This window comes from Pangasianodon hypophthalmus, chromosome 15 (assembly GCF_027358585.1).
Source record: "Pangasianodon hypophthalmus isolate fPanHyp1 chromosome 15, fPanHyp1.pri, whole genome shotgun sequence".
NCBI classification, from domain to species: domain Eukaryota; kingdom Metazoa; phylum Chordata; class Actinopteri; order Siluriformes; family Pangasiidae; genus Pangasianodon; species Pangasianodon hypophthalmus.
This window is the reverse complement of record NC_069724.1, coordinates 4,091,997-4,111,851: the sequence shown is the minus strand read 5'-3', so window position 1 is coordinate 4,111,851 and position 19,855 is coordinate 4,091,997. Positions and strand designations below refer to the sequence as shown.

At 40.4% G+C, this 19,855-nt stretch overlaps 2 protein-coding genes across 8 annotated transcripts; both read right to left on the bottom strand.

Moving 5' to 3' along the window:
- Nucleotides 1-540: 540 nt before the first annotated feature.
- On the bottom strand, nucleotides 541-10,512 carry kiaa1191 (KIAA1191 ortholog). 5 transcript variants are annotated; one of them, XM_026939023.3, is made up of 9 exons: nucleotides 10,329-10,512; nucleotides 8,504-8,622; nucleotides 7,166-7,268; nucleotides 6,156-6,346; nucleotides 4,614-4,728; nucleotides 4,364-4,488; nucleotides 4,159-4,262; nucleotides 3,888-4,069; nucleotides 541-1,478 (listed from the first exon to the last, which is right to left on the bottom strand). In XM_026939023.3, the coding sequence occupies exons 3-9, from the start codon at nucleotides 7,191-7,193 to the stop codon at nucleotides 1,267-1,269; spliced, it is 957 nt and encodes a 318-aa protein (XP_026794824.1). In that variant the 5' UTR covers nucleotides 7,194-7,268; nucleotides 8,504-8,622; nucleotides 10,329-10,512; the 3' UTR covers nucleotides 541-1,266. The 5 variants fall into 5 exon arrangements, with proteins under 5 accessions (XP_026794824.1, XP_053096363.1, XP_026794823.1 ...); XM_053240388.1 differs by having other exon boundaries at nucleotides 7,166-7,264; XM_026939022.3 differs by having other exon boundaries at nucleotides 8,504-8,599.
- A 2,766-nt stretch (nucleotides 10,513-13,278) lies between these two features.
- On the bottom strand, nucleotides 13,279-18,730 carry si:dkeyp-72g9.4 (uncharacterized). Of its 3 annotated transcripts, none has more exons than XM_026938981.3 (2): nucleotides 18,491-18,730; nucleotides 13,279-15,514 (listed from the first exon to the last, which is right to left on the bottom strand). In XM_026938981.3, the coding sequence occupies exon 2, from the start codon at nucleotides 15,510-15,512 to the stop codon at nucleotides 14,769-14,771; it is 744 nt and encodes a 247-aa protein (XP_026794782.1). In that variant the 5' UTR covers nucleotides 15,513-15,514; nucleotides 18,491-18,730; the 3' UTR covers nucleotides 13,279-14,768. The 3 variants fall into 3 exon arrangements, with proteins under 3 accessions (XP_026794782.1, XP_026794783.1, XP_026794781.1); XM_026938982.3 differs by lacking the exon at nucleotides 18,491-18,730 and adding an exon at nucleotides 16,451-17,594; XM_026938980.3 differs by lacking the exon at nucleotides 18,491-18,730 and adding an exon at nucleotides 16,431-17,016.
- Nucleotides 18,731-19,855: the final 1,125 nt, after the last annotated feature.

The following is a 19,855-nucleotide window of genomic DNA, read 5'->3' as shown; positions in this document are numbered from 1 at the left end:
CATAAAGCATTTCTGCATTCGGTACAGAGGTGAAAATCATAACCCACCACTATCAAGGTTATTATTAACATTTTTTTAGTTGACAGATGATTTGAAGTTATTGGCTTTAATCCTCAATAACTAAAAAACAAGCCGCCTATAAATACAGTCAGCTTGGAATGTGTTGTTGGTAGAAAGTTCAGTAATAGGAAGCACTAATAAATACCCAGACTATAACTGTACACATTTAAATATTCTCTGAATTTTATTTTTGAGTTAAAAAAACCTCCTGGCTAGAAATCATTTGAGAGCCCCTGCTCGAGTTTCTTGGATGATGATCTCATGCATGGACTCAGTAATGGGTGTAGCATTACGTCTCTTAGAGACAATGTCTCCTCTTTGTGGTAGCTTTTGTGTATCACTACTATTACTACTACCAGCCAAGACAAACTTTTCTTCCTTGTTTCCATCTGTATCTACAGTTTTCTAATATTCATTTACCAGCATTCACTGCAACATGGCTGCCAAAGGCTGCATAAATGATGACGCTAGAGACCAAACTTGTGTTTGGGTTTATTTACAGATTGAACTTTCTGAGCTGTAACAGAAATTTTAGACAAAATTAAAACACTTCTCTAATGTAGAGCTGCTACATCAACATTAAACACTAAAAATGAATACTCAGCCAAGGAAAAATTGTGCCTTCTTGTGGATCATATATGACACTGCAATGAGAAAACTAGTCTAAAGATACTGTGTATTTCTCCGAGACATATTTATGAGACATTTTACAACCACAGAGCCATCATGATGTTACAGCAAGTCACAAGGTAGAAAACTAGGCGTCTACCAACCATCAACTCACCGCTGAACTATAGAACACGCACAGCCAATGATTACACCCAAAACATGAAGCTAGTACAGTATGGATTAAAGAAGTAAATCAGAGGTAATTTGACTTTCTTTTTTTTTTTTGAATAGAAGAAACACACACCCAGATGAAAACGATATACTAGAAGTACGCACATAAAAGGGCTGAAGCACAAGGAGGCAAACTGGGGGGGGGGAAGCAAAAAAAAACAAAAAACATTGCACCTCATTACACAGTCTTAATCCGAGGCTTAACATTTACACAAGACACAAGAGGAAAGCTGTCATTATGAATCATGACTAGTTTTAAGCAAGGGGAGGAAAAAAAAAAAACTAAAAAGGAAAAACAGCAGGGTAGTCCAGCTACATGTTGAGAGCGTGCACTGCTGAAATGTGAGGTGTGTCTGCGATGGGTTCTCAGAAACCCGATGGCGTCAGAACATTCATGTCGCGCGGTTTGAGCTTGTGGGGCCGCGTCACCTGCTTCTTGCCATCCACGCTGGGAATCTCCATCTTGGGTGGAGCTGTGAAGGTGGCGGGGTCCTCGGCCAGCCGAGTGGCCTGAACCTTCATCACCTCCATGGGGGTGGGCTTCTGGGCACCCTTATAGGACTGCAAGGCGAAACCCCCTGTGAGACACAGAGGTAAAGAAGAGATTGAGGGTTAAGACAACATCTGAACCATCAGCAAAACATCCAGAGAATTTAGGGGGACGGGGGAGCGGTTGCTGCTGAGCGTCATTATAGAGCTGGACCTTAGCTTTGTAAACAGCCCAAGAAAAATAAATGTCAATCTGTGTTTAGTGATCAGTCAATGTAGCTGAAGGAAGTGGATAATTATTTTATTTAGTCCGTCTAATCTAATCAAGCAAAAAAATGGGTCTTTTAATCAGAATTAGAAGAATACAGGAACAAGGACAGTTTTGTTTTTTTTTTCTTTTCAACATCAATACTGCTGCTAACTAGGTAACAAACAAACTGCTACTGTTGAGCAATACAGCTTCTGGAAAGCATTTCACGGGACAAACACCAAGATTTACACAAATACGCATCATTAAAAAAATGCAATCTTTTCCCCCCAGACTTGAGAACTATTAAATAAAAAAAAAAAAAAAGAAGCTCTCCAAAACAAGGGATGGTTTTATTTCAGGAGTACTCACATTACTAGTACCAAAGAGGATTAAACCAGAGTGTGTGTATGCTGAGAGCATTGACCTACTGCAGGTATTCAGTGACGGCTCAGCAGTAATGTTCTGTACTAGCGACTCAAAGATCAGATTGTGGTTTCGCTGCTAGAGAGCCATCGCTGGACTTTTCACCTTCAACAGCTCAGCTTGCTGAGCACAATGCTTGAATTGTATTCTGCCTCATGGGCAAGCTGCACTGGATAAAAGCTTCTGCCAAGTCATAAACATAAATATTCCAAAGAATGTGAAATCAGTGACATTTTGGGAATTTATGCAGCAAACTTTCTAATGTGTAACCCTGTGTATGGAGCCTTGCTATGGTATCATGGTTTCAGGGATGGTCATACGTTTAAAATATGGATATAATATAATGCATTTTTAGGAGTTAATTATTCTCTGAATTGTTTAAAAGTCCTGGTCTCCAAACCAAATATTAACCAAACATTATATATAATATAGTTTCTCTGGCTTTCATGCGCAGCACAAAGTTAACCCAGAGTCTTAATTTCAGTTGTGTGTGATTTTTTCTAGCTCAGTGCCACTTTAGCTGCAAATGGGAGACACCTCCAACCAGGATGTAACTTTAGAACTTCCCCAAACCGGCTATGCGGGAAGATGTGAGCACAAATGAAATATTCAATCCTTTATGCAAAATATCAGAAAAAATTGAATATTCTTTATACAAAATATCAGAAGAAATTGAGAGAAAGAATGGAAAAAGGAGATCTACCCTATAACATACATATAAGAAATCATGACACGCCTTATTGCATGAAACAAATTAATTCACTAAGAAACCACTGCTACTTTATGTAGTCTTTAGAAAAGATACACCTTACAATGTCTTGAATAATAATTCACTCCCCTTTGAAATTGTCCATATGGTCTTAAGATATGGACTTATTTGGACCATTTCATTTACCACACTTGTACAATACTTGGTAGAACCACCTTTAACTGAAACTACAGCTGCAAGTCTTCTGGGATGTGTTTTGATCAGTTTTGCACATCTGGATCCTGATATTTTGTTCGATTTCTCATGGCAAAAATCGCTCAGGCTCTGTCAGATTGGGTGGAGACTGTTGGTGAAGAGTAATCTTCAGTAATTGCCACAGCCTCTCAGTTGAGGTCTGTGCTTTGCCTGGGCTATTCTTACTCATTCAGGTTTTTGGTTCTGAACCATTCCAGTGTCACTTTGGTGGTATGTTTAGGATTTTTTTTTTCTCTCAGAAATAATTTCTTGCAGACTAGAATAGATTTTCTTCTTTGGCTCTATCAGTTTTGCCCTCATCCCTGACCAGTTTCTCTGTCTCTGCTGATGAAAAGCATCCCCTCATCATGATGCCGCCACCACCACGCTTCACTTTGAGGATGGTGTTCTCAAGGTGATAAGCAGTGTTGGGTTTCTGTCAAACATACAGTTGTATGCCAAAGTTTGGTCACCCCTGGCCAGATTACATATTAAAAAGAAAAGATGTATTATTATGACTAATTTTTTTAAATAACATTTTCAGCAAATGTTAACGCACAGTTACTTTATATGTGATTAACTTAAACAATAGAAAAAAAAAATTAGGCCCTGGCCAAATTTTGAAGATCAGAAAAAGATCAGAACTCAAGTAACTTGTTAGGCCTTGACTGAATCAAGTACTGTCATTCGATCAATTCTTTAACAGACAACGCAGTGCAATTCTTATGATTCAGCATGACATGCATCCCGTCTGTCAACCTATTCCTACTGAGATCAACAAAAGGTGTTTTGTTCGCAGATACGACAAAAGTCCTTGCAGTCTTGGTAACCTCCACTGCTGCACACGAGTTCTCTAAATGCAGCATGTGCTGGGTGATGTACCTGCTGTTCCGTGGTCTGTTCCAGGGTCAGTGATGGACTTGTGGACCTGAGGCCGGGGTCCAAATATGCTCCAGCGTTCCACACCTCCCTCGCTGGATCCCAGATCCATGCTGGAGCTAGAGCTGGAGCTGAGTTCTGAGCCTGTGAGGGAGGCCACTGAGCCCTGGCTGCTGAACCAGCTCCTGACACACACACATACACTTAGCCAACTATTTTCCACAAGTAAATCACCAATGTCAGTTAATAAGACATGATAATACTGACTGCATACCTGCGCTTCTGTTTGGGGGACGACTGAGGAGTTCCTGTTGGTGTAGACTGAGCAGAGGATGACTGCTTCTCCTCTTTAAAGTCGACAGTATGCATGTGCAATTTCTACAATTACAATTTAATAGAAGTTACAACATAAATTCTAGAAAGCAGAATTAGGTACGTTTACGGCTGTGACTTATTTTGGACATGGCCTGGAAACTGACCTGCAGGGACTGAGCCATGCGGTGGTAGTGGGTTTCTTCAGCAGCCAGGCCCTTGTGTGGTGTGTAGCCTGTGTCAGTGAGTCCTGCTCTCTTCTCAAAACTCTGCATGCTCTCCTGGGTCTGCTCTGGAACACACGCAGAAATTCTCCCACAATTCAACCAGCATCTAGAAAACTCGAGGCAACAAAAGTCTGCATTGCTTAGATTTATTTATTTATTTTTTTGCTTATCAAACACTCAGAGGTCTTACTAATGATGAGGGAGTTCATGAGCACTGAAGAAGCTTTGGCTTTCACCACAGGAGCTGGAGGCTGGTGGGGCTCAAGCGCAGAGGTGTTCTTTATGGTGTTTTCTGATTCAGCCTCCTGAAATCAAACAAAAGAAGACAAGCTTTTAATTCATTTTAAGTGTGTTCCCATCTGAATCTGCAATTCAAAATAAAAAGTGTGCACAGTTTATACACACGTATTTTCCACATCTCATGTAGTTAGTTTAAATTCAAGGTGCCAAAATTTTGCTACCATTAGTAACTATTAATAAAACAAAAGATTATGAAAAAATGTCTGTGGTTAATTAGCTTAAACTCACACCCGAAATATGATCTATCCTTTAATTAACGTAAACTTAATCTCAGAAGATGGCAGCATTGTGAAGTCAGCAAAATCCCCACATCTATAATTAGACACCAACTCCATGCCAAGAAGCTATTTGCCAGAGGATGTCGATGTATGCCAAGAAGCTACAACTGGGCTGTGGCTGGACTTCCAGTAAGATAATGACCCAAACCATACATCCAAATCCAAACAAAAATGGTTCAATGTCCACAAAATCAAGATTTTGACATGGCTGTCCCAAACCCCTGACCTAAACATCACTGAGCTGATGAGGAGAATTCACAGAGGAGGAAGACGAGGACCTAGAACCCTGGAGGATCTGGTGTGATTCTGTATTCAGGAACAGTCTCGGATTGCTTGCTCTGTAATCTCCTCATCGCACGTTATAGGAGAAGACTCAGTGTTGTTCTGCTGGCAAAGGGAATTTTCACAAATTGCATATAATAAGTACAGGGGTGGCAATAATTGTCACACATGGTTTTGTTTAAAAATAATATTCTTTGATTTTATTTCCCCAGAACGAATCAAATTCTATTAAACTTAGATTCCTCTCATATTTGCATATGTGCTAATTAACCACAAAGACATTTCGTCATGATCTTTTTGACCCACCTTTACCATGGGTGCCAATAATTCTGTAGCAGACTGTCACAGAAACCTTATTAGATAAGACTGAAAGATAATTTCCAATCCAGAAATGAACAGACAAGGCAGATACAAAGATCACTGTGACATGAAACTGGGTGCCATTTTGATTACTTATTTATTATTTATTAACTAAATGATATGAAAAAAGCACACTGTCTTTTCACTTGGCTAGCTTTCAAGCGCCCTGCATATCAACACACGACTGTTGTAATGGTTGCGTTTCCTGGAGCCTTTTAATAATTGTTTTCTCTAATACTCCATTTTGCTGTGCAAGGCTTTTGCATACTGCAATAGAAAAGGCAACATAGATATTTAGGCTAGTTTTCATAGTAACACTTCTGTAGCGTTAATTAAACCTGTATTCAAATTTCTGACAGGACCCAAGCTAGGCCAGAAATAAGAAAATAGAGGACACCAGCCAATCACAAACAAGTATTTTCCATGGCCATGAAAGATGCTGACATGTATCTCGCACCATTAGTCATTTACATTCATGAAGTATTAAGTTAAAATCACAGCGAGCAGAGCACCTCAGCCAGTCGGGAGAACTTCCTCTCGGGAATGACGGGCCTCCTCCACAGGTTGGTGATGTTGATGTCACTGGGTGGAGACATGGGCCGCTCCAGGTTGTCATCGTAGTTCAGGGCTCGACGGGTCATCCCCGTGGGGATAGACATGCCCCCCAGCAGACCCTCGCTCACCCCAGAGCCCGCCTCCAGGGCTGCAACATTAACACCACAGATTACAGGTGACTGTATAAGCATCACTAGAACAGTGATATCCTTGGACTAGTCTCGTGTAACACCATCTAGCAAACTTGGGGTAGTTCTGTACAATCAACTATCATTCTGTCCCCATATAGCTATCATGACTCGGTCATGCAAGTTTCTCCTTTACAACATCTGACCATTTCCATCCAAGGAGGCACTCGGGGGCTTGTTTAGTCCCTTGTTATCTTGAGATTGGACTACTGCAACTTGCTACCTGGGTTCCATCTGACCAAGTTCTCAAAGTTCTAGCATGCCACCGTGTTGCTTTGTTCCTGTCTGTACCACGGCTCGAATTGTCCCACCACCTCTCAAAGACTAACACTCAGGCTGTGGAATGAACTTTCCCTGGCTGCCTGAACAGCTGAGTCACTGGCTGTCTTCACACAAAGACTGAAGACCTACCTCGTCACCAAGCACTTATTTCTATAAAAAACTGTAAAAATCCTTGGACTTGTATGTACCTTCTTGCTGTACTAACATCTCTCTAACAGGGTTTTAACTTGATCATATTCTCAGATCCTAAGCTATTTGTATAAGCATGAGGATATGTTTTTGATCGAGAATACAAAGTCACTCTGGATAAAAATGCTGCAAATGTGTAATATTTTAGTCTAATCGTGTTCTTAATTAGCCTTTAAATAAAACATCAACTAAATGTGTCTAAAGACCAGCCTTATTCAGGCTCCAAGGTTTCTACATTTATACAGTTGAAGGAATTTGTTTGGTACAAACCTTGGAACAAAATTAAAGCAAAATTAGTCCACTCTTACCTGGAATGTCTCCGGGTCTGGACACCATGACTACTCAGGACAGAGTCTGTGTTCAGCAGAAATGTGGGAAAAGGTAGGAACTGGCAGACTGGCTCCCACCTGTCTGGGTACAGGGGACAAAATGTTAAAATTACCAGTTTACCACGCACAGCAAATCATATTCTAAAGCATGTTTTAACATCTACTGACTTAGTGCTGAGTGCAATCAGCAAACCTCCTTCAAGTATCCACTAATCAGCTGAATGACACTACAAACACTTATGTACAATTCAAATATTCTTCACTGCTCGTAGACTAAATCAGCTCTGTTTTTGACACAGGACAGATGATCACATATTTCTTTGCGAAAGGCTGATTATGCACAAATGAATACAATACACAACAAAATGAAGCCTAATGCAGGGGTTCTCAAAGTTTTTGTAGTCATGGACCCCTTTAGCTATAAAATAAATTCCACGTGTAACCACATATATTCCACAATTCAGTACAGATTTATTTCATGAACGTTGTTTAAACATTTAAACTGTATAGTAATATTTTTGTCTATTTATAAGAGCCAGAGAGCTTTTTAATTCTTGAAACTTCCACCAACTGAACACATTTATAGGCTTGTTTTTGAGTTGTTGAGGTTTGGATTAAACTCAGTCAATTCATTATTATATTAAATAATGATTAAATCTCAGTAATGTATGTAACTGCTTTGATAATGGGGGGGTTGCGATTTCCACCACTGTAAGGAAATTTCCAAAATAGCAGACCACCTTATGATTATGCTTCATGGATCCTTGGTGTTCCTGGATCCCATACTGACCTAACGAACCAGACAAGAATGCTGTGTAGATCAATAAAAATTCCTTTCTAATCACCAATAAGTGTTTGCTAACCTTGGAAAATTTCGTCGAGGATCAGCATTACTTTCACGACTGTTTTAAAAAAGAACCTGCATAATTTACGGTTCAGGTAACTGATAATGATACTTGTATCAATAGTGATTAGCAGTAATGTCTCATCTGCTGGGAACACACCTGAGTAAACTGTAAATGCCAGTCACAAGAGCTATGGGTTATTGCAGATAGTTACATCATCTTCCTGTAAAAACTGTAGTCAGGACACAGATACACAAGCAGTATAGCTCTGAATGGGAAGAAGGCCAAGTGGGACAAGCAAAAAGTACAAACAGCAATGTTCTATGAACTCTACTGTTCCATACGATAGGTCAATGCTGAACATTCACCCTCTCTTGGTGAAAGGTGATACTGTGCTAGAGCAGGCGTCCAGGAACGTGTGGCTAAAGCAGATGGCGCTGAGACAGAAACGCAGTTATTAGTGTGTATTTACCAGTGCAGGGGGTTGAGGCCTGAGGTACTGCTGCTATAGTGCAGGATCCTGCTGAGTCACACAAGCTGAAGGTTGCAAGCTGAGCATTGTGGGATACTGAAAGGAGCACAGGGAGAGAACTGTAAGAGAGACAAATCATTAAAACTGCACTAAACTGTATTATGTGATATTTAAAATAATTCTTCATCTTAGAAAAATACTAATACTAGTAATTATAATAATAACATTTAAAAGCACAAAGGGGTATTTTTGCACAGATTTGGGAGCAGTGCAACCTGACTGACTTTACCATTACGTGAGAATGCAACATGAACGTCGCCCTTCCCTTCCTGCACGTTCAACTCGCCGCTTTAACTGCACTCCGCCCGCTTTCATGCCCTTCTCTGATTACAATCACGGCCTTAGATACAGCTTAAAACTGCAAATTGACAGTGTATTTCCGTGTGTCACTACTGCAATAAACTGATGAAAGTGAAATGTGATGCAATGGTGGTGAAGGGAATTACATTCACTTCAGACTTTAGCTCTGGTTCCCAGCTACCTAGATGCATGAATTGACAGACAGCATAATGTTAATTGAATATTTTAAAGCAGCTTGGCTGCTACTTGCTTTTAACTTGTTAAGTTCAACAAATCCAAGTGGGCAGGATTGTCAAACTTCTTCCACGATGGACTGGATTGGTCAAACTTCATGCAGGAGTTGGTGGGATTGGTCAAACTTTGTGCGGTAGTGGGTGGGATTTGACAAAGTTTGCATGGGAGTGGATGGAATTGGTCAAACTTCATGAGAGAGTGGGCAGGATTGGTCAAACTTCATGCGGGAGTGGGCAAGATTGGTCAAACTTCATGCGGGAGTGGGCGAGATTGGTCAAACTTCATGCGGGAGTGGGCGAGATTGGTCAAACTTTGTGCGGGAGTGGGTGGGTCTGGACAAACTTCGCGCAGGAGTGGGTAGGATTGGTCAAACTTTGTGCGGGAGTGGGCAGGACTGATCAAACTTCGTGCGGGAGTGGGTGGGATTGGTCAAACTTCGTGCGGGAGTGGTCAGGATTGGGTAAACTTTGTGCGGGAGTTGGCGGGATTGGTCAAACATCCTGTGAGAGTTGGTGGGATTGGAGCTTGGGGCTTAACGCACAGTCCCATTGATTCCTCCTGTGGTTTGCTTTGGAGCTGTTTTGATGTAGTGGCACCAAAAGGACAAACCATTCAAAAGTTTAAGTAATAAATTTACTAGAAAATCGGTAACTAGACAAACAACAATAGAAAGTCAATGAGAAATACCAATACTACTAAAAGTAAAGGAGTCACATGCATAAATTTAACAATAATTAGTACAACACTTGACGAGTTACAGCAAATCCACTGTGCATGTTGTGAGGAGTAAAGAGGCTGACTCACACTGCTGAACACTGCAACAAACCACAACACGCCCTTTAAACAACCTTCAGGGTCTAATGATCATGCCTTAGATAACTCATTTAACTGGAACAGTTTCAGACATAATCTTTATGTAGCCTGTGTTGAAGATGTTTAGTGAAGCATGGAGACCCAATGCAGTCCTCTAATGGAGCTGTTAGCTAACGCTAGCACTACACACTGCCACCATGATGTAATGTTATTAGCAGATGGAGCTTACATTGTCACTGGGCTGAAATGATATTAATACAAAAACGAATACTAATTAATAATAATAATAATTAACAGTACAACCAACTGGAATCGCATGAATCACGTGAGATTAAGTGCAGGAAAGGAAACACGGTTTGTTTTACCGCTGAACCCTGAAGCACAACAACCCGATCAGTAAAATATTGCGCTAATTTACCTGGCCAGATGTTTCAGGAGCTAGCTACTCCCACTTCAGTAGCTAACAATTCAAACCATGTAGCGAGAACAAACGAAATAGAGCTCTTATAAAACACAAACAAGGGATTTGCGTAGCACCGGATTTTATCTCTGCCATAACTTCCCGTTAGCTGTGTGTGATTGAAAACACAGACCGGTATAGAGTGGTTCTTTTAACTCTCGCTAAATCTCGCGATATTTCAGGTTGCTGCTGAGCCAGTTGTAGTACTGCAACCTGCCACAGGAGGCAGTAAGTGACTATTGCATGCATCCTGTCGTATGAAGTGCAGTTAACTCAAATTATTAGCACAGTAGCTACAATATAAAATAAATAACTTCAGAAAGCTATTTGAAGCAGTTTAGTGTGTTTTATCACAGGATTCGAGTATCTCCTGGGTGTATTTTACCATGTAACTTACAAAAATGACAGACATATGAGCACAAACACAAATGACATAGTGGCAGGCTGTTGCAGTCATCACTTTACACATTATTTCACTACTGACCAAATTATTTTACTTAGTCTTTCACTATCTATCTATCTATCTATCTATCTATCTATCTATCTATCTATCTATCTATCTATCTATCTATCTATCTCCTGTTATTTGAGTATAGGACTGGTGTGTTGTTGATCCCAAATCCACATCACCTTTTCGATCATTAGTTGTTATGCTCGGTAGAGTATTTTAGGTTATTTTAGGCTATTTTTCACTGCTTATCAAATTATTTTACTTATTCTTTCTCTATCTATCTATCTATCTATCTTCTGTTATTTGACTATAGGACTGGTGTGCTGTTGATCCCAAATCCACATCATCTTTTCAGTCATTAGTTGTTATGCTCAGTAGACTATTTTAGGTCTTCACTGAATCTCGGTGAAGGCTGCCCATGTATAGAAGATGTATATTTCTCATATCAGGTATGGAAGATGTATAAACTGATCAAGCTGGTGAGTAAGTAAGTAAATAAGTTAATAAGTACATTTTATTTATAAAGCACATTTAAAACAACAAAAGTGCTGTACATAGTTATGATCATGTGTAACATGGTTAAGAAATAATCGTTAGCCCATCCTTGTTAAGTGCTGGTAAATGAAAAAAGTGCTGCCAACTCCTTTAAGGGAAAATTCGCTAGAAATCACTAGATGATGTCATCAACTAATTTGCATATTAGTAGAATTGTCATAGTTATTTGCAAATCAAAACTTTTTTCTCGTTTGGGTTGTTGTGGTTAAAATGAATTAGGCTTTAAAATCTATTTTCAGATACAGAAAATATCAAGGGCAGGTAGAAGCAAAAATGTTTGAGCAGACGAGATTGTTATCAAACCGTGTTATATGCGGAAGGATAATGTTTCTGAAGACACTTAGAATAGAATACAATAGAGTAAAGTTAATTAGAATAGAAAGTAACATTATAACTTCTTTCTTATAGAAAGACAAAGTCTATTGCTTAATCTTACATGATAGGAATTCTATCATTTCGGTCAGTGTGTGGGTGGTATTAACAACAGTGATCAGTGATTGGTTGTTGGGAACAATGAAAATTAGTGATTGGTCATTGGGACCAATGGTGATTAGTGACTGGTTTTTGGGAACTATGGTGATCAGTGATGGTCATTGGAACAATGGTTTTCAGTGATTGGTCATTGGGACCAGTGGTAATCAGTGATGGTCATTGGGAACAATGGTTTTCAGTGATTGGTCATTGGGACCAGTGGTAATCAGTGATGGTCATTGGGAACAATGGTTTTCAGTGATCGATTGGTCATTGGGACCAGTGATAATCAGTGATTGGTCATTGGGACCAGTGGTGATCAGTGATTGGTCATTGCGACCAATGCTTTTCAGTGATTGATTGGTCATTGGGACCAGTGATGATCAGTGATTGGTCATTGGGACCAATGGTGATCAGTGACTGGTCATTGGGAACAATGGTTTTCAGTGATTGGTTGTTGGGAACATTGGCTCCCAGAAGTGCAACTTAGTCATACTTTACACTGGTGGTGAGTCATCCAAACCTGCTGTTTTGACTCATATAATCAGCAGCTGTGTTGTGAGCTGGAGAGTCGTATCGAGTGCAGGACAGTTGCTAACATCTGCTCGGAAAGTTGCTAGAGTCGTCACTAGTCTCTTTTAAGTCACAATGGATGGAAACAGTTTCTGAATTACTGCTACGAATGCTTCATCATAGACAATTTATTTTAAAGAAGATAACACAACTGTAAAGCAGTTAGAATTCAAACCCTTATTGATTCATTTAGACAAGTAATACATACTGGCAAAGATAGTCTACTAGATTTAGCAGTTCAGCCTGTGTTTTGGCAGCTGGTAGCTCGTCAGGCTGGTCAGGCTCCTAAGCTGGATATTTCAGCAGGGTTCAACTGCCATAATCCTTATAGCCATCACTAAAAATATTTCTTTGGTTGTCCCAGTGTCTGTAATCATTCATTCATCTTCAGTAACCACTTTATCCTGGTCAGGGTCGTGGTGGATCCAAAGCCAGGAACACTGGGTCTGAGGCAGGAATACACCCTGATGGGGTGCGAGTCCACTGGGGGGCACCATGCACACACACATTCATGCACTCATTTACACATAGGGGAAATTTAGTGTAGCTAGTTTACTTACCAGCATGTTTTTGAGAGGTGGGAGGAAACCAGAGTACCCAGAAGAAACCCACACAGACATGGGAACAATGGAACAATGCAAAGCTCACAGCACAGACAATAACCTGAGCTCAGGATCGACCTGCTTAGGTCTTTCATTAATGCATGATCTGATTTAATCTGATTATTCAGTAATAAACAATAGCTGTGATTTTCACTTATGATTTTCAGTGATCCTTCTTTATCAATCTACACAAATGCAACATAAAACAAATATAACAAATTACTGAAAAAAAAGCAACAGACCAAAAACAAAGACATAAAACACAGAGACCGTTTTATTTAAAAAGTGGAAAAATGAACACAATTTCAAAGACGTACAAATAACATATTCTATTTTCCCATTTGTTATTTTTATTCAAAGGCGTGGCATTCATAATAATAATTTACAGCATTTCAAATGCATAAATAGAAAATCATTTACAAAATCCATGCAACAATTTCTTCTATGGTTCATAATTTAACAGTTAAATTACCTGCAAACACTGGAATGCCAAATCAGTGCTGGAACCTTTTTTTTTTCAAGGGTCTGTGAGTAAGAACAGTCGTATAAGGATAACAGTACAGTGCGTAATTGGCTTTTGACATAAATGCTTCTGATTTGGAAGGAGTTTTGAAGAGCAGGGGTACAATTTAAAGTATGGTATATTTGCTGATTAATTCTGCTTTAACACATTTGTCTCCCATATATCTCAGTGAGCGCAAAGACGTTGAAAAGACATGAAAAAGACATCTTTGCTAATATTTATGGGACATATAGATTTTGGGTAGAAATAAATGATTAATTATGTTCTTTCAAGGACGTAGAAAAGATGACTGTTGTGATCATGAAATCAGAATGAATATGGACTGACTTAAAATTGAGAAATATCAACATGGGCCAATTATGGATGTTCAAAAACATCTGTGTAGGCAGCAGATGGCAGCGAGTTATTGCTTGTGTGATACCACAAGCACTGGGTCAGTGTTAAATTGAATTATAACCTTTCATTTGGTTGTTTTTACTCTTTCAGCACTTGGATTTTTGCCAAGCAACCTAGGCAAAACCGGATCTCTTTGGGAATATCGTAATCCCTAAATATATTCACCCAGAGATTGTCTTTCTGATATGTATTGTTCTTCCAGATACACAAGGGCAAATATGAGGAAGGTATAAAAACAGCATTTTATGTTAGTTCCCTGTAGGTATGGTTCAGAATAAATTAGTTGACTTGAATCTCTCTGAAATATCTTGGGATGTCTTTGTCAGCATAGATCTTGATGACCTGCTTTGCCTTAGCTGCCATATATGACTTGCGCAAACAGGATTTTACTAAAAAATGCAAATAAATCTTATAATAAACACACAGTGATATCTGTTTGTGCATTGTCCTGACATTGGATAATTTTCTACCATCTAAAATGTAAGTACAGAGCATTCTATTTTAGTACTGCAGTTTTAATGTCTTTTTTTTTTTTCAAATCACCAAACAATGTTAAAGTCTTCAAACAACCAATACAGTTATTGATCACAACTGGACATGACTGGACTGACACTGACCAGTTTTATCACTGACATTTAGCGTAACTCTACACTGTGGTGTGGCATTAAGATGTCACCATCTATAGGGTCACTTTTGCTTAGTTTACACCTAAAAATGGTTAGGTATATAAACCTGAAACCGTGAAGTCACATCATTCCTCTAGTTGTGATATTGATAAATGTTTTAGACAGCGAGTGGAGATACAGCTTGCGAGAAATGGAGCAGCATTACTTCTCGGCAATGGCGGGCAGCATGCAGGCACGGATACGGGCTTCCCTCCATGCACTCCGGCACTCGGAGATCCAGTGCGACACAATTGTTTGTTTGTCCATGCTGCGGCTGCTTTTTGCTCTCCAACCACAATGGGCGCCATCGACCTTGGCGCCATCTAGCTTCTTTCTGCTGAGCGGCGAGCGCTGTGGCACAACGGGAGAGGGGACAGACTCTGGCAGACGCAGATCAGGACAGCTGCTTTTGCTCTGGACATCAAGACCAGGGCAGGGCACGCTGCGTGCCCTGCGAAGGGGAATGCTGCCCCTTCTGGTGGAGGAAGTGGAAGCCTCTGCTTCTCTGTAGCCGTAGAGGTACTCCAGCGGGTCAGTGGACGTTGGGCAGTCCTGCTCTGAGCCTTGGGCTTGCTCTGGTTCTGAGGAAGAAGGCCCTGGTGTCTCTACCTTGGGTGACTGGGTTGTGGAGGTGTCGACGGGGCAGGTTAGGGGTTGCGCAAGCTGGCGCAAACGGTGCGGGCGCAAACATGGCTTTGGAGAGTCCAGCCTGCCGATGGACAGGATGTCACGGTCTGGCTCGTGCAAGGGAAAAGTAGGCTGGGCCAGCTGGCAGATGGAGTGGAAGTAGTCCTGTGCACTGCTGTGCTGGCTGTTGGTCTGGTTCAGGTCATGCACGAGCTCCTCCGAACCCTCCCGGATGGTTGGGAGGCCTCGCTTAGCCAGCAGTCTAGACCTGGGCCGCATCACTGCATAGACAAACATGGCTTCATTATTGTCTGCTCATTCATACTCTTGAGTACGTGTTCGTATACTGTGCACAATTATGTCACCATATTAACATATGTTCTCCACAAACTTTGTATGTACATAAAGCTTCTTGGTGCAAGTAATAATCTATTGTCTGTGTTATTGGACAATTCATTCCATTAATCTTGCCCACTCCCCACTGTAACTGCAAATAATCAATGCACATAACGTGAGACATCGGTTACGGGAAAATGTGCAAGCCCAGTCTCCATGGTAACTCCTCTTCCCGTTACATCTCAGATTTCATTTCAACTGGAGAGCGCAGACATGCACACAGCACACGTATACACATACACACAAATAAACACACACAGACACATCCTCGCAATATATACTCTCAATATTTATATTGAGGTGTATATACTCAAAGGCTACCAGCTCTCTCTCCTCAACATTAGCACAACCCCACCATTTGGGTGAAAGAACAAATAACCTAACGCCCCCTCCATCTCTCCCTCCCTACCCCTTTCTCTCCTAATGTTTACCACCTAATCCTGGCAGTTGCTTTCTCAGCTCCTGAGAACCAGAGGGCTAAAAAACAAGCCACAAAAAAACACACGTCTTCCCTTTTTTCCCTCCGAAGCCTCCTCACAGTTCACACCTGGTAGCCCCAAGCAGCAGTGGCTGAATTTAAGAGAATTTCTTCAACTTGCAGTCTTCTCCTGAGCATTTATTAAATTCACATGAGCTTAGAATCTAAATTGCTGTCTGGTTCATATTGATTATCATCTCCTAATATTTCAATCCTTCACTTCTGCTTCCTTTCTCTGAATATTCAAGAACTAGAGCTAAACACCAAGCCAGAGAAGATAAGTTGAATATTGAGGAATATCAAAAATATCAAGATGCTCCCACCTCCACTACGTGTCTGGTACCTGGGGGTCTCTAAGTGCCTCCTCTTCTCTCCTTGTTCTTCACAGCTGCCACTGCTCCCTGCCACAGCCCAGCACTCAACTGCTGCTCCACGAGGAAAAACAACGCTTTCCCCCCCTCACTCTCCTTCTCTTTCTTCCCTACGTATGCACTCTCCTGCACTCACTCGCTCTCTCACTTGCTCACTCACTCACTCACTGACTCACTCACTCACTCGCTCGCTCGCTCGCTTCCTCCACCCTCCTTTGGCTTGGGCTAAAAATAGCACCACCGGTTCATTCCCGTCCCCGTAGCTGTGCACAATCATTTGCAAAATGGATTCGGCTGATGCGAGGAGAGGAGAGTGTTGATAGAGGGAGGGTGGGAACGAGGGACAAGGCAAAAAGGCGAGCCAGTAGGAGGATTAAGAGGAAGATGAGGCGTAGGAGAATGAAGGAGAAGAATGAAAAAAGGCTTTGTCATTGTATTAGAAGATGAGGACTGATATACTATATGCCTTATAGTACAGATCAAGGCCGGGTTTCCCAAAAGCATCGCAGCACAAAGATCATCGTTAAATGGTAGAGCAAGCGTCACATTGAACACTCTCTGTTCTGGTTAAGATGATCTTAAGTTTGCGATGATTTTGGGAAACTCGTCTCAGATTAGTCAGCGCTCAGTTGATGCTGTTTGTTTCACCAGCTGTAGCTAGAGACTCATTAAACTGCACAGGCTTATTAGATCATTTGTTTCCAGAATGAGATATTAAGCAAGATCTGTCATACCAAAATTCCTCCCAAGGACCACTTACGTTCTCTTAAACTATCAACACTCTGCTTCTAAGTATATTCTTTATGGGAAGCCATCTTAAATTCGTTCAGGCCTTACTCAGATCTTTGTTTTCTCTGTAATTTTCAAGATATTAACCTTATGAATGAGATCCTTATCTCAGGTAAAATGAGTATATAGTCGTCCCGCACTCAGTTCATGTTCCTAAGGCTTATGATTGCGTGACAAACTTGGTGTCTACAGAAACAAAACTACAGCTGATTGCTCTCATGTTGCACCTCAGAATGTATGTATTGCCAGAATAAACACATTCCCTCATTCGCTTTCTAACTGCACTCTAAGAAATTTTAACTTTGTCAGGTTTTTCTCCTAACACACACACACACACACACACACACGGCAAGCAATTTGCTGACAAAGCACTGACTTTCCCAAACGCAGCTTAACTTTAAATTGCTGTAGTCAGGAGGATAAGTAAGGAATAAAACATGACAGGGCGTGTTGCTGTAGGAAAAGAATCAAAAAGCAGTGGTGTGATGAGATCTGATTGATTTGAAGTTGATTAGTTTCCAATAACAGGATGTCCTGGTGTGTTTTATTCCTCTTATTCCTGTTATCACTTACTGTATGTGAGAACATCTGTAATAACCTTTTGTTCCATCAACAGTAAACTTACTGACCATTACAAAGCGCTGACACTGGAGACTCCTTCCATAAATGTGAAATAAACATCTCTTTACAGAAAGCGGCACCTTACACATCTTTGTTAAATAACAACACATTTTTAACTCTTTTATTATTAGTCTTGTATTATTATGAAGTCCTCGTGAACTGGCTGTTATTATAGAAACAGTAACATACTGGCATGAGCGTGTTAATATAAAGCTATGATCTGAATTACAGCCGTCACTACAGACAGAGCTTTTGTTGTTGAAATTAATCAACTTCTGACCAATGAGATTCAAGAATTCAGTAGTGCTGTGGCATAAAAATGTATACTATTCACAGAAAATCCCGGAAAAAATGTTCAAGTGGATTTTATTGTCATTCCTCCGTATATGCTGTGTGCATTGGAACAAAATGTCGCTTCTTCAGGACAAGTTTGCAGCACGCAGTACACAGGACTACATAAAGTGCAAATACACAGGAGTGTAAATGTATATATGCGACATACAGCACAATAAATAGATATGAATATGTTGCGTGAAATGAGCAATATTAAAAAAAAATCAGATAGCATATTTTCAATGTTTAAGCAAATCAAAATCCTGTACCTGTACAAAGTGATAACGTCTGCAGCTCCTTCCTTTCCTGCTGTGAAGCTGAGACAGTAGTCAGGGTTTTTACGTCTCACACCTTTATGTTCCTGTTTATGGTCTTATCTGAGAAGCAGAGCTTGAAAAAGGGGTGGGGATAAAATTGGGTAGTTTGAGGCAGAGAAGGTGGAGCAGTTGCAGTTTGGCACGTTTTACTGACCAGACCTACTTAATGCAATACGATCCCTCGCCGTCCATCTCACTGCCATTTAGAGCCTTTCTCCATGCGTTCAAATCGAATTCACAGTTATGGGTGATCTATCACGTTAAACACAAGAGTGTCTCAAAGAGGAGGATGGAGTTAGAAAGAAAGACAAATAGAGAGAAAGAGATGGGAGGGGAGGAAAAGAGAGAAAGGGGGAGCGTGTCTCCTTGAGCTGTCTAAGTAGGTCACATGCAGGAGCCAGAAAGAAAAAAATGGATTCAAGGAGAACTTTAGAGTGATGCGGATTCTAACCTGGTCAGCGTGTAGACGCAGGTAGAGGCGAATGAAAAAATTGATAAAATGAGATATACAGTCAGGAATCTGGAATAGGTTCCACTGAATTGGCACATTCAGCAATCCTGCGTCAATCTTGGCCTTCGTTGTAGAAGCAGAACTCTGCTGTGGAAAACCTTGTGTGTGTTTGGTTTCAACCACAGAAATTCTATTAGGTCCAAGTGTTCATGGTTTCCTATAAGGAATCAGTGTTCAGGGTTAAATAATATGTGCTGTGCAAAATTATACACCATCGACAGCTAACAATATTTGCTTAGCAGAACATTTTCTGAACTTTAAGTCGCTAGCTTTTGGTTCCAACATTCAATCTGTCAGTTTTTCTGGATATTCTGAGAACATTTTCACTTATTTAGAGTTAAGCATGCATAGTGAAGATTTAACACTGAAGCGCTAACTTAAGTGAGCGTCTCACACACACGTAGTTTTCTGAAAAAAACAAGAGACCTTGGACTTAAGTCTATTTTTCTTGCAGGAGTAGTGTTCCTCCATCAGCACCATCTGAAAGTCTGATATATCACAATATGTCATGCTAGAATGTTTGTCTTGGTCTTTTTTTAAATACACTAAAAAAAAAAAAAAATCTAATGAGTGCCATTTGAGCTTAAATACCTACAAATGGCACTATTAATTAATTAATAGTCTCATGAATAAAATTATGAACTTACTTAAAGTGCACTGTAAGTGTAGGTGAATGCTTGGTCAGCTTGTCCTTCACACAGTAGGCACATTTTCTTTCCAAAAGAACTCATCGAATTAGCAAAAAAATTAGCATTATCTTCTTAACGTGACAACTCAAAAGAGTGAAATAAAAGCATGATAAATTA

Coding starts and splice junctions, on each gene's coding strand:
- kiaa1191 (XM_026939023.3), bottom strand. CDS start 7,193: ATGGTGTCCAGACCCGGAGACATTCCAG. Junction 4,729..6,155: donor AGTTCTCCCGACTGGCTGAG/GTGCTCTGCTCG, acceptor GTTTGATTTCAG/GAGGCTGAATCAGAAAACAC. Junction 4,070..4,158: donor TCCCCCAAACAGAAGCGCAG/GTATGCAGTCAG, acceptor TGTGTGTGTCAG/GAGCTGGTTCAGCAGCCAGG.
- si:dkeyp-72g9.4 (XM_026938981.3), bottom strand. CDS start 15,512: ATGCGGCCCAGGTCTAGACTGCTGGCTAAGCGAGGCCTCCCAACCATC.